The sequence below is a fragment of the Manacus candei genome, unplaced genomic scaffold (genome assembly GCF_025592945.1).
Source record: "Manacus candei isolate 608988 ecotype Guabito, Panama unplaced genomic scaffold, ASM2559294v1 h1tg000046l, whole genome shotgun sequence".
In the NCBI taxonomy this organism is placed as follows: domain Eukaryota; kingdom Metazoa; phylum Chordata; class Aves; order Passeriformes; family Pipridae; genus Manacus; species Manacus candei.
Genome location: NW_026138094.1, coordinates 3,551,204 through 3,566,055, shown reverse-complemented (window position 1 = coordinate 3,566,055; position 14,852 = coordinate 3,551,204). Strand labels below are relative to the sequence as shown.

At 41.8% G+C, this 14,852-nt stretch overlaps 3 protein-coding genes across 15 annotated transcripts in view; 1 reads left to right on the top strand and 2 right to left on the bottom strand.

Moving 5' to 3' along the window:
• RAB27A (RAB27A, member RAS oncogene family) overlaps positions 1-4,946 on the bottom strand; it is a 32,907-nt gene extending 27,961 nt beyond the window's left edge. Inside the window, exons 1-2 of one of the 4 annotated variants that reach the window (XM_051797219.1) lie at positions 2,569-2,709; positions 1,894-2,025 (exon numbers count right to left, since the gene is read on the bottom strand). The gene's annotated coding sequence lies outside the window, so the exon portion shown is untranslated. Of the gene's footprint in view, positions 1-1,893; positions 2,026-2,568; positions 2,710-4,858 lie in introns of those variants that run through there. The other 3 variants (XM_051797220.1, XM_051797217.1, XM_051797215.1) reach the window with 3 other exon arrangements.
• Positions 4,947-4,967: 21 nt separating this feature from the next.
• Positions 4,968-13,434, top strand: PIGB (phosphatidylinositol glycan anchor biosynthesis class B). 4 transcript variants are annotated; one of them, XM_051797207.1, is made up of 11 exons: positions 4,968-5,056; positions 5,136-5,268; positions 5,550-5,667; positions 6,252-6,356; positions 6,505-6,635; positions 7,228-7,368; positions 7,772-7,823; positions 8,221-8,432; positions 9,357-9,421; positions 11,271-11,481; positions 12,195-12,692. In XM_051797207.1, the coding sequence occupies exons 1-11, from the start codon at positions 4,975-4,977 to the stop codon at positions 12,382-12,384; spliced, it is 1,440 nt and encodes a 479-aa protein (XP_051653167.1). In that variant the 5' UTR covers positions 4,968-4,974; the 3' UTR covers positions 12,385-12,692. The 4 variants fall into 4 exon arrangements, with proteins under 4 accessions (XP_051653167.1, XP_051653168.1, XP_051653169.1 ...); XM_051797208.1 differs by lacking the exon at positions 4,968-5,056 and adding an exon at positions 12,943-13,434 and having other exon boundaries at positions 5,067-5,268; positions 12,195-12,375; XM_051797209.1 differs by lacking the exon at positions 4,968-5,056 and adding an exon at positions 12,943-13,434 and having other exon boundaries at positions 5,120-5,268; positions 6,266-6,356; positions 12,195-12,375.
• The window catches only part of CCPG1 (cell cycle progression 1), a 22,182-nt gene continuing 19,772 nt past the window's right edge, over positions 12,443-14,852 (bottom strand). For 6 of the 7 annotated variants that reach the window (XM_051797199.1, XM_051797202.1, XM_051797204.1 and 3 more), the window contains one exon: positions 13,382-14,167. In XM_051797199.1, the coding sequence (XP_051653159.1) occupies positions 13,987-14,167 (181 nt within the window). In that variant the 3' untranslated portion in view covers positions 13,382-13,986. Of the gene's footprint in view, positions 12,826-13,381; positions 14,168-14,852 lie in introns of those variants that run through there. The other variant, XM_051797203.1, reaches the window with a different exon arrangement.

Sequence of the window (14,852 nt, the reverse complement as noted above, 5' to 3'; positions counted from 1 at the left end):
CTGAAGAACTTGTTAGGTGAGCTCCAAAGTGCTGGCCAGTCTGTGAAAAGGATTCCACCACCTGGTACTATGCAAAACTGTCACATTTACCAGAGCATTTTCAACCCCTTGAAGCCACATCAACATCACAGGAAAAAATTATGCAGCTTATATGTCATATTTTAATCTATATGCCATAACTTAATCTTCAAAGCTTATTAGATTGGAAAATAAATCACAAGCACTGAGACTACTTATTACAACAATCAAAAGTAAATTCTGCTGTATTATGTATGATAACTAAACAATATAAGGACGTTCCAGGAAAGAAAGTCAAGTCTAGGACTATGGTTTTACCTCCACTGAAGATAAAAGGGTAAGATCTCAGCTGATTTAACGTAATTCAAGTTAGTCCTGCCTTCTGACAGGGATGTAGTTCTGATTAAGAGGAGGAACAAAAGAAACGAGGAAAAGAAATCTCATAACCAGATGCTATTCCCAGAGAAAACTGGTTGGGAATATATTTGTATAAATAGAAAAAAAATGTGTTTCTGCTATAAAAAGCTGCCTTTTAGGTAAGGATTTCTCAAACCATGCTGTACTGAAACAACGTTTTAGCCATGTTTGGTGCCAATGCTGTAAACATGATTGTATCTGCAGCATCAGTGGTATCTGCAAGGCAAGAGGAGCGAAAGGAACTTCCTGAGCACTGCACATGCCCAGCCCAGCACATGGTTTGCTATAAGTATCTAAGTAACCCTCTGCAGGGCCAGATCATGCATGCAGAGGAGTACAATAATGCAGTTTTAATAGAGAAGGGAACATTTGATGATTAACTATTTAAATCATGCATTTAATACATTTTAAATGCAACTTAATTATTGGCTGAGACATCAGCAGGGGAAAAAGAGCTGTCATTCTTTATAGTCCATATCTATTGCCAATTTTGTCTGTTTTTAAATTAAATTCTAACTACCCCTCTGTTGACTATGACCAACTGCTTTTAGTAATGGTGTTGATCTGCACCAGCACAGCAGATACTTGGCAGTAACAGAACAACCAGGAATTCAAAGGCACACAAGGATTACTGCTTTTAATACTTGTTTCTGTAAAAGCCAAAAGCTACTTAAAAATTCTTTTATCTCAACTTATCTTCTTTTTGAAAGAAAAGGAAATGTGTAGCCAAGTGATAAAATAATGTGTTCCCATGTTTAATGATAGTAGGAAAACAAACTTACAGTCTGGTTTTAGATATCTGCGTGCTGATGAGAAATTTAATTAACTGTAAAAATAAAACAGTGTAAGTTGTAGCACACCCCCTCTCCCAAACTCCTTTGTGCAACAGATTAAGTAGATGTAAAATTAGAACCCTGAACAAGAAACACAGGAACATGCTGTTCTTTTATCCATCATTTTAACCATGCTTTTGAGACATCCATTTAGCATCACAAATATTACTCCTATATTTACATATCAACATTTGAAATGCATATTGTACTATATGCTTTTCCCTGGCTGGGAAATTCTTGGAACAGTCACAGAAGTAAAGTCTATGAAGAGAAAGAAGGGCTGAGAGGAGATGTCTACCTAAGATTAAATTTCCAAGAAAAGGCAGCAAGAATAAATGTTGTAGAGTTTTGATAAAAATTTTAAGTATAGAAAAACATCACCTTGCCAGTAACACCTAGCAGAACTCCTAACTCAAAACATGTCCATATGTTTTCCTGATGAAAAACTCATAAGCACTAACCATTAGGGAAAGTGTCTGAGGACCAGAAAGCTCAAAATATTCCTGATGCATCTCCAAGAAGAGATAAAAATTGAGTGGTTTTGACAGTTCTAGGCATGTCCTTTATATTTTGCTACCACCATAAAAAGATACCTCTTATATATTAGTGTACTCTAGTTACTTACAGAGCTAGAAAAAACAATATGCTTTTCTGATGGACTTAGTTTTCTTTAGATCCAAGATCATCAAAGCCTTAGTTTAGCCCAAGCATTGCAAATCAGGCTGAGGAGACCTTCTGGACCTTCCCAGCAAGCAGCCTGTCAGACAAACATGCAGTGTTCAGACAGAAGCAACAGATCTGCTGATACTCAAATATAAGATTTAAGTTCGGGCTAAGCAGATAAAGCACACTGCTTCCTCAACGACTTACCATTTTTAAAGCCTTTTTTTTTTTTTTCAAATTTAAATCAGACATGCCATCCAGTTCTCTTTTGTGAAAAAAAAGAAAGGCACGTCGGTAGCAGTGGGAAACTTGCAGGTCCTACAGCTGCTACACGCGAAGGCCTGAGAGGGATTAGTGTCACCGCGTTCACGGCAGCAGCTGTGAAGCTCAGCACATGCGGGGCAGTCGAAAGGCCGAGGCTTCAGCCGTTTCGCTTTTAGCTCACGATTTTACCTCCCTTTGTTAAAGCCCCCCGGGGCGCTGCTTTGGAGGAGCGGGATGTGGAGCCCCGGTACTCCGAGTTCCCTGCCCAGCCCCCCCATCCCCAGACCCCTATTTTTAACCCCTTTCAGCGGAGCCGCCCCCCTGCAGCCCCCGACCCCCTCCCCGCTCCCTGCGCTGCCTCCTCCCCGCTCACCTCCCCCGGCCGCCGGGGCTCCCGCAGCGCCGCGTCCGCCGCACCTGCCCCTTTTCGGGCTGCAACCGTGTCTTTTCCGTCAAGGCAACATCACTTCCCGTAAGGCCCGAGGTAGGGGCGGGCGGGGGCCGGGCAGCACCGCCCCGGCGTGTCCCGGCCCCGCTCCCCCCGCCGCGGGCACCTGGGCGGGGGCGGCCCCGGGGCAGAGCCGGCGATGCTCGTCTGTCATTAACCGGGCTGGCTGCTCAGCCCTTCTCCTCCGCCTCGCTTTTCTGGAAGATCTTGCGCCGTTTTAATAAAAATTCATGAGAGGCAAAGCAGGTTTTAGAGAGAAAATGCGCGGTGCCTGGTTAATGCCCACCGCTGCGGGTTTAGTGAGTTTTTCCTGCCGCCTGCTGGCTGCCTGTCTGGCAAGAGTCCTCTCCGCTCTCTTTAAATCCAGCAGTCTCAAGAATCCAGCAAGCACAGTTGCATCAATAACCCTTTCCATCTGCACCAGATACCCTCTTTCCTAAGCCTTTTCGAAATCAATTGCCACCTTTATGGACAATTCCAGCAATTATACTTACAAAAAAAGTGACTAGACTTGAGTTACACCTCTTCAAAATAACCTTTTCAATATACAGTAGTATTGTAAATAAAGGAAGCTGCTGGACTCACTGCAGTAGTATTTGCACAGAACTTTTGTGGCATTTCTGCATAGAATCATGGAATGGTTTGGGTTGGAAAGGACTTAAAAGAGCATCTTTTTCCAAACACCCCCCACCATGGGCAGACATCTTTTACTAGACCAGGTTGCTCCAAGGCCCACCCAACCTGGCCTTGAACACCTTCAGGGATGGGGCATCCACAGCTTCTCTGGGCAACTGTGCCAGGGCCTCACCACCCTCGCTGTAAAAAATTTCTTCCAAATATCTAATCTAAACCTGCCCTCTCCCAGTTTAAAGCCACTACCTGTGTAATGTCATGTCCAATCTAAAATTACTGCACTCAGCTGCACCTCCCAGTCCACCTTCTACCGCTGTCCTCTCATCTCAGCTTCCATAAAGTCTATCCACTGCATCTCGCTATCACATCGTTCTTGACTTAAAATAAAAAGACATCCAAGGAAAGGATTTCTTCCCCCATGCTGTCCAAACAAGATTCTGTGTTAAAACCAAAACCTGACAGAAGTTTGTCCCAAGAACTGCTGGTTTTGATTTCTTTTTAGATTTACTGAAGTTTTGACATATCTACTGATCTACTTTCCCTGAGTCTCAGATTCTGTTCTGTCAGACTACTCCATACCTACTGCAAGAGTCATACTGTCCTTCTGAGCTACATGCTGAGGCTCTTCTCCAAGTATAACCTGTTTTTCAGGCAGACATCTGTTAAACAGCCAATGCAGCCTCGTTGTCAGGAATTAAAGAAGTGTATGTGCACGTGTGGTACACGTGTGTATGTACATACAGACAGGTATGACTATAAGCTAAGGACAACAACGTTGGGTGCAGTTCCTTTCCCAGCCATCCCCACAACTGCATTCCCAGCTGACATATTAAGAACCGAAACCGTGAGAAGCAGATGAAGATGGTATTTATCACTTGAAGAGTCAAATCAGAGGCAATTCAAGAAAACCTATGAAATGCAACTATAGAACAATGCCTTTCTTTTTCCAGTTCCCTGGAGTTACTATATTAACTTAGACGTGAGGACACACTTTCAGACATTCATAACTTTATACAGATGTCAACATTCACGGGCCAACACGTCCTTAAGGCTGGTACCAAGCACACACGGACGCGGGTACAGGTTCAGCAGGCGGATGGCTCCATGCGGGGCCGGGCTGCAGCGGCGCTCGGCAGGGACAGTCCCCGGCAGGCGACGGTCGTGGTGACTCCGTTCCCGGCTCCATCTCCATCGGCGGGCGGCGCTCGGGCTGCGAGGCGGGACCCGGACACGGCGCCAGGGGGGCGCTGCGGCTCTCACGGCCCCCTCAGGGCCTCTTGCCAGCCGTGGCTGCCGGCGGCGGCCCCGCGGTGCCCTCGGGCGTGTGCGGGCCCGGGGGCGGCTGGAAGAGCGGGCCGTAGATGTAGAGCCCGCTGGCCACGCCGAGCGCCACGGCCACGGCCACGTGCTGCGGCGGCAGCCGCCCCCACATGGCCGGCGGTGCTCACGGACACGCTGCCGGGGCGCCGCGGCGGCTCCTCCGGCCCGGGGACCGCGGGGACAGCGGAGAGCGCGGGGACAGCGAGCGGGCACGGGCAGCTCCGCCCCGGCACGGACACACACAGCGGGCCGCGGCCCTCACCTGAACCGCGGGACACCTCGGAGCGCCGGCCCCGCCGCCTGCGGTGACCGGACGGAAGTGGTGGCGCTGTCCCGCCCCCGGTCGCGCATGCCCGGCGGAGCGAGGCTCCCGCCCCGATGCCGGAGGCGGTGCGGCTCCGCAAGCGCCGCTCGGTGCTGTACGGCAACCCCGGCGGGGCCGCCGCGCAGCGAGGCGCCGGTAAGCGGGGCCGGGCGGGGAGGGGAGGGACGGGGCGCGGCCCCGGAGGGACCCGTGACGGACCAGCCTCTCCCCGCAGGTGTCGCCGCGCCCGCACCGCTGCTGGCGCTCGCCGTGGCGCTGCGGGCGCTCAACTGCGTCCTCGTCCGGACCAGCTTCGTCCCGGACGAGTACTGGCAGTCGCTGGAGGTGGCGCATCGCATGGTCTTCAAATATCCTTCGCGGGCCGCGGCCTCCGCGCTCCCGGCATCGTTCCCCGCGGGACGGAGGGGACGCGGCCCCCGCGGTGCTGGGAGCGGGGGAGAGCTCGGGGACAGGTTTCCAGGCTCGGGGACAGGTTTCCAGGCTCGGGGACAGGTTTCCGCGGCAGTGAAGTGTTGGCTTGACCAGCAGTAAATACCCCACCGCTTCTGGCCCGAAAGGAAATGTCTCGACCGGGACAGCTCGAGTGAAGCTTTTCGTTTCAATTGTTCGTGATCCTTAATATTCATAATTATGGTTACCTGACTTGGGAATGGGCAAATAGCTTAAGGGGTTACACGTACCCTCTGATCTTTGCAAGCATTTACAAAGCGTTACAGCTGCTGGGCAAGGATGATGTGCAGCTGCTGGTGAGTAAAAGCATTGCATTTAAACACAGAGTATTTTTATCATTGTCCAGGTGAAATGCAGAGCCTTGAATCTGGCAACTAGAGATGAGTGAGCACGTGTTTCCCGTGGAGGCAGAACTCACTCATAGATCCCCAGTCACAGCACTGATGCCTGCAACTGCAGAGGATTATTCTTGGCCTCCATCAATCTCCTGGAGTTTCAGACTGATAGGGTTTGCCACTGCATCATAATTGCTAAATGGTTCAGTTTGCCTAAGCGTTTAACAATATATATTTGTACTAAACTCACTAACAACAACTAACCAATACCAGCCCCTTTGGTTTCTATTGGAGATGAATGGCAAAGAATTCTACTTTCCATCTCTGAATGTTTTCAGTTGAACTTAAGACATTCTCTGTTTTGGCAGAAATACTAGTCCTACCCAAGGACCCTTTCTTTTTTAAAATCGTAAAAATCTAGAGAGAATATTCACTAATCACTATTTCCATACCTGAACAGTCGTTCACTAATTCAGTAGTCCTCTCTTAGAACTTGGAATTTAACTTGGTTTGTTGCGAGTACAGTTTTCTCTCTGCTTACACAGATCTGGGTCCCTAGGCTTGCTCAGGCAGTGCTGGCTGCTTTTGCTGATGTGAAGCTTTACTCACTAGTACAACACCTTGAAAATGCAGAAACAGCAAAGTGTGTGGTGAGTCACAGCCTTTACCGAAATATGCATGTTAATAAACACTGGTTTTGCAATGTAAACAACAGCAAAGTGATAAGTCATACCTTGAAGAATTACCACCTTCATTTAGGTGAACCTGTTTTAACATGTTGTTCATAATTATTTCCAGTTCTTCTGCCAACTGTGTTCCTGGTTTACATGGTATTCCTGTACCAGAACTCTCACAAACACCATGGAAACTATTCTTACCATTTTTGCTCTTTCATACTATCCAATAAAAGGTTCCAAGATGGGAAACAGGTGAGAAACTTTCTCCTAACATTACTGATCAATTCTGGCTTGGGATGATATTGTTTAAAATGCTAACTTTTATCTTAAAATCTAAAGCAACCAAAGCCACCTCATTCACGTAGCAGGAGCCCTATCTCATGGAAGGAACATTACAGTATTTCCTCTAAAGATTTTTTTGAGGTCATGTTATAGCTTGTATGTAAAATTAACTATTCCCCAGTTTCCTTATGCAAACTATGACTTTATGGGAAGCTTTATTTTAAACAACTGGAATATGAGGTAACTTGGGAAAAGATAACAAAAGCTTTGTTGGGGTTCAGATATAGGTGAATGTGTGGTCACAACTTTCTTTACCAGCCATCTATTTTAAAGCAAGTATGTGCTTCAAATTAGCAGCTCCATTGCTAATAAAGCAATTCTATAGTTCCAGCCTTCCAAGTAAAACTGAGTATCTGCACTGAGAGAATCAAAGTTAACTGTAGTATGAAACCCTTTTGGCCAGAGACATGACAGTATTTCAGTTGTTGAAATGTCACTGTCTGTAAAAGAATTGACCAAACCTTTTGCCAAGCTTCTGGGTTTTTTATGTTCTTCCTTCTAGTTGCAAATATTTAGCTTTGGTAGCACTTGCAATTGTTATTCGTCCCACTGCTGTTATCCCATGGATGCCTTTGGTCTTCAGTCATTTTTTGCAAGAACAGAGGAAAGCAGACCTTATCCTAAAAAACTGCATTCCAGTTGGGTAAGTTCTTTCTGAATTTAAACTGTGACTCTGCACAGCTACATTTTAAGATTGGTTTTACCACTGCAAAGGCAGACAACTCCAAAAAGCTGATTCCATCTAAAAAAACAAGGGAACAAACAGCATCTTTTTGCAAAAGAAGGGGCATGTTTCCTTTAAGTTGATTTATATTCTGCAAAATAGCACTAGGAAAGATTTCATGAGGGTGAGACAATGAACAGCACTCCACCTTAATCTGGGATTGTGCCAAGGATACCGGGTGATAACAAGTAGCCCCTGTAAAATGGCCACAAGTATGGACAATCTCAAAAATATTAGGAATCAGGGAGTTTTGACAACTATCTGGAGAAGATACAAAAGCAATTCAGGCAATATCAGTGCAACGAACTTTCCATTTTTGCAGATTGGTCACAGTAGGAACCTCTTTAATAATTGACCGTGTGTTTTTTGGTGAGGTAAGCTGTTTTAAACTTGACTTATAAGAAGAAGGCTGGGGTTTAGTATTTTAACATTAATGGATGTTTCAGACTCTCTGACTTGTTTCTGTGACAGTGCCTGCCCTCTGATTTCTACATATATCCCAAGCCACAAACCCTTAAAAACACGGGCTTTGCAGTTATTTCAAATGATGGACTGTTACATAAATCAGTATGTTCAGCTATCAAGAGTTACCAACAAACTTACACACTTCTGTGTTTAATTGCTGAATATAGGAAGTCCATGATGAATCTTAAGAGGAAAAAAAAAACCCAAAGTGTGAATGAAAACACTGTATCATTTAAGACCAGTGTAATTGAATGTAGCTGTTGGTTTTGACTTTGGATTTGTATTTAACTCTTCCCCATCTCCCAGTGGGTACTGGTTCAGCTGAACTTCTTGAAATTCAATGTGCTGCAGAATTTAGGAACATTTTATGGATCTCATCCTTGGCACTGGTACTTCACTCAGGGACTGCCAGTCATCCTGGGTGCCCACCTGCCTTTCTTTATTCATGGCTGTGTGCTGGCACCAAAAAGATACCGCATCTTTCTAACGGCTGTGATCTGGACAGTGGTGGTGTACAGGTAATTTCTCCTAAATGAAACTACTACCTCTTACTGTTGTGTTCTTTTGAAGGGTCAAGTCCTCTCCAGAACAAATAAGCATAGTATTTGGGTTAAGTGATAGAAACTAAACTATTCAAACACTCCAAGAAATGCAGTCAATTATAGAACAATTCCTAGAATTTTATGTAATACTACTTGTTGTACAGTTACTAAACATGTATTTTTAGAATTGATTAGACCCTTAAAGAATAAAATAATTCAGCATGAACTGCAATGAAAAACGAAAGAGAAAAAAACCCAAACCAATACTCAATCACCTAGCAGGTGTTTAAGCAACAGCAGAACTAATTAGGATACTGTGTTTACTAGATGTCTGTTAATGAAAACACCATTTCATTGGTTGTTTAGTACATCTCCAATAAGATAAGAGGTTCTTAGGCCTCTAAAACTTACTCCATTCCCAAGTCTACACACAGCTCTTGACTATCATAAGGCATGCCTTATGTATTTCTCATCTTAAGCTGAGAAGTACAAGGTAAGCTTTTTCTAAAGCATCAGAATTAGCTGTAGATTAAACAAGAGAGACACTGTCAGACAAGAAAAAATAGAGTAAATAAATACTAAACAATAAATGGTATTAGACTACAGTAGTAACAGGATGCAGCAAAATAGTAGCAAGACCAGAAATGCCATTTCTTCTTACACTCCAGCTCAAAACTGGATGTAGCTCTGTTGGGTTTAGGACTTTTTAACCTCCCTTAGTCTTGTAAGAACCTGTTTGTTTCCCATGATACAAGTTTTGCAATAATCCCCAAAAGCTGACATGGGAAACAGTGTAAAGTTGTATTAGCAGAGGTGACTGTTACTTCCTAAATACAAATGTGCACTTAGAGAACTGATGCATTTAAGGTTCTTGATGTAGTATTGTATGTTTTATTCCAGCACACTGAGCCACAAGGAATTCAGATTCATCTATCCAGTACTGCCATTCTGCATGTTTTTTTGTGGTAAGCATTGGTTTTAAATGTCTTGCAACCTTACCTGTATACAATTTTTACCCAAAGAGAGACCGTTAATAGTCAATGTAGGTATTTGAGAAAGGATTCTTAGAACTAGCCTAACCTTTTCTTACAGCTAGCAAAAATAGGGGGGGGAAAGATGAGGAAGAGCAATAACACAGGTGGAGAATCCTTAGCATGGATAAAAGTACTGCCTGCAAAAATATGACAGTTGTGTCAGTGACTCCTAACTTTTCAGCACTACCTTACAGTGAAATCTTGTTCCCGGGCTCCTTTGTAGTATTTTTCCACACAGTTCTTTCCAATATGCCTGAGAAATGCCTTTAATTATGCAACAAAAAAATTAAAATACTAAAAAAGTAAAATAACCCTTTTCTAGATTCAGATGTTACAAAGGAAAGATTAAAACTTCTGGAACATGAAGATGTATAGCTTTGGTTCAAATTCAAGTTCAAAACTGATGAATTGCTGAACACTGTAATTTTCTTTAACCTGTTTTGCTAGTCTAAACAAAAGTAAATCTTATTTCAATAATTTTGCTCTCTGCTGAGATCAAATATGTAATAAGTCTTGTCTTAGTTCAAGAGCAGCAAGATGAACCTGTTCTACTTCACATGCAGAACAATTCCAATCAAACCACTATTTATTGTTAATATCCCTCTTAACCTTCATGTCTGCAAGGGTCTTGATACAATTTATTTAGAACTCCTTATCATGTTTGGATACTTTAGTAAAGAAAAAAATACAAAAGTTACTTCTGTTAATTCAGTGGTTACAAAAAGGTCTTAATTGCTCAAAACATTATAAATAAAAGCAGAAAAAAAAACCCACATGAATTTCAAAGTAATTTCCGAGCACACAAATATAAGCTCAGAGCATTTGACAAAAGCAATAAAAAACCCTCAAAATGCCTCTAATAGAATGTTTCCACTTTCATTTAAACCACAAACTTATTTGTGGACTTTGTTTTCAACCAAGATAAAAACAATTTGTTAAAACAGACCAAGTGAAGACTAATTTAATTTGCTTGTTACTGACTTCTGGAGCAGGCCTACTGTAGCTTGTTTCTTGTGATTCAGTACAGGTAGTCACAAAGCTATGTAAAATATTTTTATCTCCTGATGCTGACAAGCACATGACTTAATAAGAGTTTCCAGACTGGCTGCAACACGAAGCTGTTGTCTGTGCCATGTTCATCTAAGTTGTGGTTGTGAGAAACACGTTTCTGCAGTGATCTCCCACCAGGAGAAACATCTTCTCCCATTATTAGCTCCTTCAAGAAAAGTGGGGGGAAAGGGGCAGCAATGGGAGATGGGAAAAAATGGAGGAGTGTGCTCTTCCAAGGACAGTAGCTCAAAATTTAATAACAGGAAGGGAATGCTGTAGCTTTCAGCATTTTGGAGAAAAAGAATACACAGCCATGTACATGTAGGCACCATTTATTCTGGCTCTACTCAGACATGCGTGAATCAGAACACAGCAGTAAGTTGCCACATGCCATTCATCCATATTGAATGGACTGTTTTTCACTATAAGAAACTAAATTCTAAAGTCTAAAGAGACAAAGCACTGGTTTGAAAATAGTATTTCTGTACTTCAGAAGACAGGTGTGGGCTTAAGATTTACCCTGTTAAATCCAAGAGTTGAAAAGGGCAAAGTCTAACCTTTGAATTTCCATTCAAAGAGTAAAGACTCAAAGAACACTGTAGTAAAGTATCTGAAAGCAAAGTACTGTTATTGACTGAGCAATGGTTTGCCAGTATATTATGGTACTTTCAAAAATGTGTGAAACTTTAGTACTTCCTTATCTCCCAAACTTACTCAAATGTTTCTACAGGATATTCTTTGAAACACCTGAAAGCATGGAAGAAATCTGCAATAAGCTTCCTGCTCTTATCCAATCTGCTCCCAGCCCTGTACACAGGCTTGATTCACCAGCGAGGCACTCTGGATGTTATGAGTCACATACAGCAACTCTGTCATAACTCTGACCAGTCACAAACCTTCGTCTTCATCATGATGCCGTGCCACTCTACTCCACTTTACAGGTATTGAAAGAGTTAACAGTGCACTATATTAAAATCCATACACTTTATCAGAAATTAAGATTTCTTTTTCTAAAGCTTAATTGAGAAAGATAAATGTTTACAGGAAGAGTTTTGATTTTTCATGCAGTTAATACAGAACAAATAGGGGACATAAGCCAAATGTTTATACCACAGAATAAAATCCAGCATCTGAGCTTTATTCATTTTTGTAATAGCTTTGTATGAGGATATGCAGTTAATCTAATGACTTCTCCAAGTACATCACACTGCTTCATTATGGTACTAATTGTTACAATCAAACTGTATTAATTTTACATTTACTTCTGCTGCTAGGCAGTAAAGAAATACAGTTACAGTGACTGAGATCACTATTCCAAAAGCTTGTGCAGTAGATCCTGGCAAATAAACAAAACGTTAAAGTGAAGCTGATATGGAAAAGTATCTTTTTAAGAAACTGATGTTGTGCAGATGGTATTTTTATTACGATAAAATTTCTCTGAACTGCAAACAACAAAGTCACAGCAATTTGGAGCTGAATCTGCTTGTTCTACTTTGCTTTCGTATGAAGTACTGAAGGGAAGAAAATATGATTGAGAGGAAAAGAACCTAATCAATTTTGGGTTTGACTGAGGTGTCTTTTAAAGTGATGAGTTATTTCAAATCTTAGATACTGATCAGTTTATCATGAAACATGTTTTTGTTTTTTTCCCTAGTCACGTTCACTGTCCTCTAAAAATGAGATTCCTTCAGTGTCCCCCAGACCTAACTGGCAATGAGAACTATATTGATGAAGCAGATGTGTTTTACTCTAATCCACTTGGCTGGCTCAATAAGGAGTTTTACAATGACACATTATTACCCAGTCACTTGATCCTCTTCAATGTGCTAGAACAGGTATGGTAACTGCAAGATGAAATAAGCTACTTTTGAGGATACAAAATAAATTAGAGAAGAGTTGTAGTTAAGATTTTTGAACATTATTGTCCACAACTTTTTAATAAAACACAGCTTAAATTAAAATTGAACCCTCTAGCACATGGGGTATTGATACCACTCCAGTGATATACACTTCATGTTCATATATGCCCTCTCCTCTGTGAGAATTCATGCCACAAAGTAATGTTTTATGGAATTCTCCTCAATCCATATTAAAATAAATGTGCCATCTGTTCCCAGACCTTGCACTTTTAAGCAACAGTGAAAAGCAAAAATGCCTGCAGTCACAGTACCTTTTACCCTCTCAAGTCTTTAATGAAGTCCATGCACTCAAACAGTGGTGTCTGGTGAATATCCACTCCGGACAGGATCAAACAGGATAGGTACTTCTTTTCCTAGCAGGCTTTCCTAAAATAAAGGATAAAGCTTCCCAGGGACAGTTGAACTGATGGCTTCCAGAAGACTTTGGTTCTTATGCTCCCAACTGCACTTTCTGACTGTAAACTGATGTGTGTTTGTTCACAGGAAATATCACCATTTCTAGCTGTAAGGGGCTATGAGAAAGCAGCCACTGTCTTTCATACTCATGTGCCTCAAGGACGAGTTGGAAGCCACATCTTTGTTTACAGGAGAAAAGCCAAAATGAATCATACCTGAAGAGTTTCTAGAACTGAGAGCTAATGAGATCAGTTTTGCACAGCAGTAACTGTGCTTAGAAGATCTCATACTGCAGAAAGGAGAGAGTAGTGAGTCTGAAACTGGGTAAGTTGAATGGGAATTCTGATCAGGCAGCCACTGGCTGTCTGGAAACACAGAAACCCCCTCCCAAAGGCAACTTCAGCAGCAACAGGGCAGGGTGGGGTTGCTGACCTACCTTACAACACTAGAAAACATTGGGAAGACCAAAGTTACCATATAAATACTTACACAATTAAAAAATAGACAAGATTGGACCATTTTTATAGAACTGTACAGCTATGCTAAGTTTGTTTTATAAATAAAGACTTTTACCCACAATGTCTCTTTATTTTTCTTCTACAATATGCAGATATGCAAGACATTTCAAGTGTTTAAATCAGCAAGCTGATTAGAATGCAGCACAGCAAATTCTTCACAATTCAATAGGCTCTGGAACCACCCCCCGAAGACAGGAAGCAAATATAAGGTTACAAACACTAACAAATACATTACCACAATGTAGACTTATTTTTTGAAGGATGAGATGAAGTTAGTATATCAAACATTGGAGTTAATAGTTGGTACATTATGCATGGTTCAAGCATCATCTACGCTACTGGAATGCAATTAAGCATATTTTTCATACACAAGTCATTGCATGCCTAGCTTCTGCAACAATACTGCTGGCACCCAAACTATCATCACTTCCAAAGAACAGTTAAAGCAACGGTACAGAATATGCAAATTAGAAAGCTTGACTTCTGCCTGTTAACAAAAATGTGTAAAAATCAAATTATTCAGAAAAAAAAACTTGCATCTTGCTGCTTTGTTGAAAAACGATTAGTTTCCAGAGAGGATGTGAATTCTAATCTTATTTTTACAATAAATTACTCAATATTTTGGATCAAAGGGTAGTTGCCCCAATTCTATTTCAAGGTTTGCCATGTGTCTTCCATTAGTGCGACCATGTTTATGCCATTTACCTTCTCTTTTATTACGGTGATGGTACTTCTGAGCTTGTTTTTCATGTCTGGAATTTTCAGTTTGTGTAAAAGAAGGTCTTTTAGGTCGACTGCAAGGAGTAAACAAAAGCTTATTACTACTCTTATGAAAGCATCTATCTAAAAGCATTTTGAAACACAATTACATTGCCAAGAGCAGCTTTTAACATGCAGAGGTTGACTGAAAACAAAATCAGTACTAAGCAGTCCTTTCTCTTGTAAGCAGCATGTGTGAGGGATTTGCTTGTTTAAATCACCAATAAAGCAGTATACATAAAAGAAATGTTTTCTAAAAATAAAAATGCTCTGCAGTTGGTTGCCCAAAGACCTTTTTAGAATAAAGCCAGGTAAACACCTATTTGATTATTCCTACTGTGATGGCTTGTGAGGTCTCAATCTACTTTTCAGTTACTCTCTTACACTCTGTTCTACAGAAATAATGAAAACTTTACAGGCACTTAGGAAAGGATGCTTTGAGTAAAGATGGACACTTCAGAGGTTTTCATGTACAGTAAGTACATTTATACAGAGGGAGAGAGCACTGGCAAAACACTGCTGCTCATCTGTTGCAGTTTTTTTATGCAAACAGTCCCATTACCCTACAGGCTGTTACCATATGACTACTGTTTCTAGCCTTCTGCAAAGTTAAATCAAGAATATTTTCATCACACAAACTTTTGTATAATACTATCAGTAAATGAATTTGCCGTTGTTTTTCTGCAATCTAAAATAAATTCTCAAAAAACTAAGTATTTA